This window comes from Austrofundulus limnaeus, unplaced genomic scaffold, assembly GCF_001266775.1.
Source record: "Austrofundulus limnaeus strain Quisiro unplaced genomic scaffold, Austrofundulus_limnaeus-1.0 Scaffold1477, whole genome shotgun sequence".
In the NCBI taxonomy this organism is placed as follows: Eukaryota; Metazoa; Chordata; class Actinopteri; order Cyprinodontiformes; family Rivulidae; genus Austrofundulus; species Austrofundulus limnaeus.
In genome coordinates, this window is record NW_013953879.1 from 1 (window position 1) to 699 (window position 699).

Sequence of the window (699 nt, forward strand, 5' to 3'; positions counted from 1 at the left end):
CTGGACCAGGACCAGAACAGTGGACCAGGACCAGAACAGTGGACCAGGACCAGCAGGTAACAGGTAACATATTGAATCTTGTGTTTTGATTGAAGCTCAGCAGATGTCTTCTGGACGTTAAGCGGTTCTGTTGGATCTGGGTTCTTCATCCTGGGTCAGTAAACAGTCATCTTCAGTAACTCAGATCCAGCTTCAGTAACTCAGATCCCAGACCTGGTCCCAGGTCTGCTGAGGGTCCTCCTGGTCCAGGTGGGTGTTGAGGACCTGATTGAGGGATGTCAGAGGAACAGAAGCTCAGCTGAGAGTGAAACGTGCTGTGCAGACAGAGCTGGGTCAGAACCAGCAGAACCAGCACAGCTGAAGGCTCTGCAGTGGTAGTAGCTGAGAGTCGTTCCCAACACAGACTGAGAGCTGACTCATGTCAGTCCTAACCTGAACACGGTCTTAGTTTGACCCTAAAGGTTGTAGTTTCACACACTTACCTGTGAAACTCTGCTGAAGTGGAAGCTCCGCCTCCAGAGGACCGTTCCAACCTGGCCACAGGTCCCTGACGTTCTGATTGGCTTCGTCGAAAGTGTCTCCAGGTTTATCTTCACGGTTGTTCTTCCTCTTATTCAGCATTACTTTTTCACAGAACTTGAGGTTTTTTCGTAGTTTTTCATCATCAAACTTCAGCGGCTTCTGAACAAATAAATGAAC

The 699-nt window shown here is 49.1% G+C and overlaps 1 protein-coding gene across 1 annotated transcript in view; it reads right to left on the reverse strand.

Moving 5' to 3' along the window:
* Positions 1 to 10: 10 nt before the first annotated feature.
* The window catches only part of LOC106535515 (uncharacterized), a gene marked incomplete at its 5' end in the record, with an annotated part of 8,697 nt that continues 8,008 nt past the window's right edge, over positions 11 to 699 (reverse strand). Inside the window, 2 exon segments of the mRNA XM_014032531.1 lie at positions 11 to 264; positions 483 to 681. Of these exon segments, the coding sequence (XP_013887985.1) occupies positions 173 to 264; positions 483 to 681 (291 nt within the window).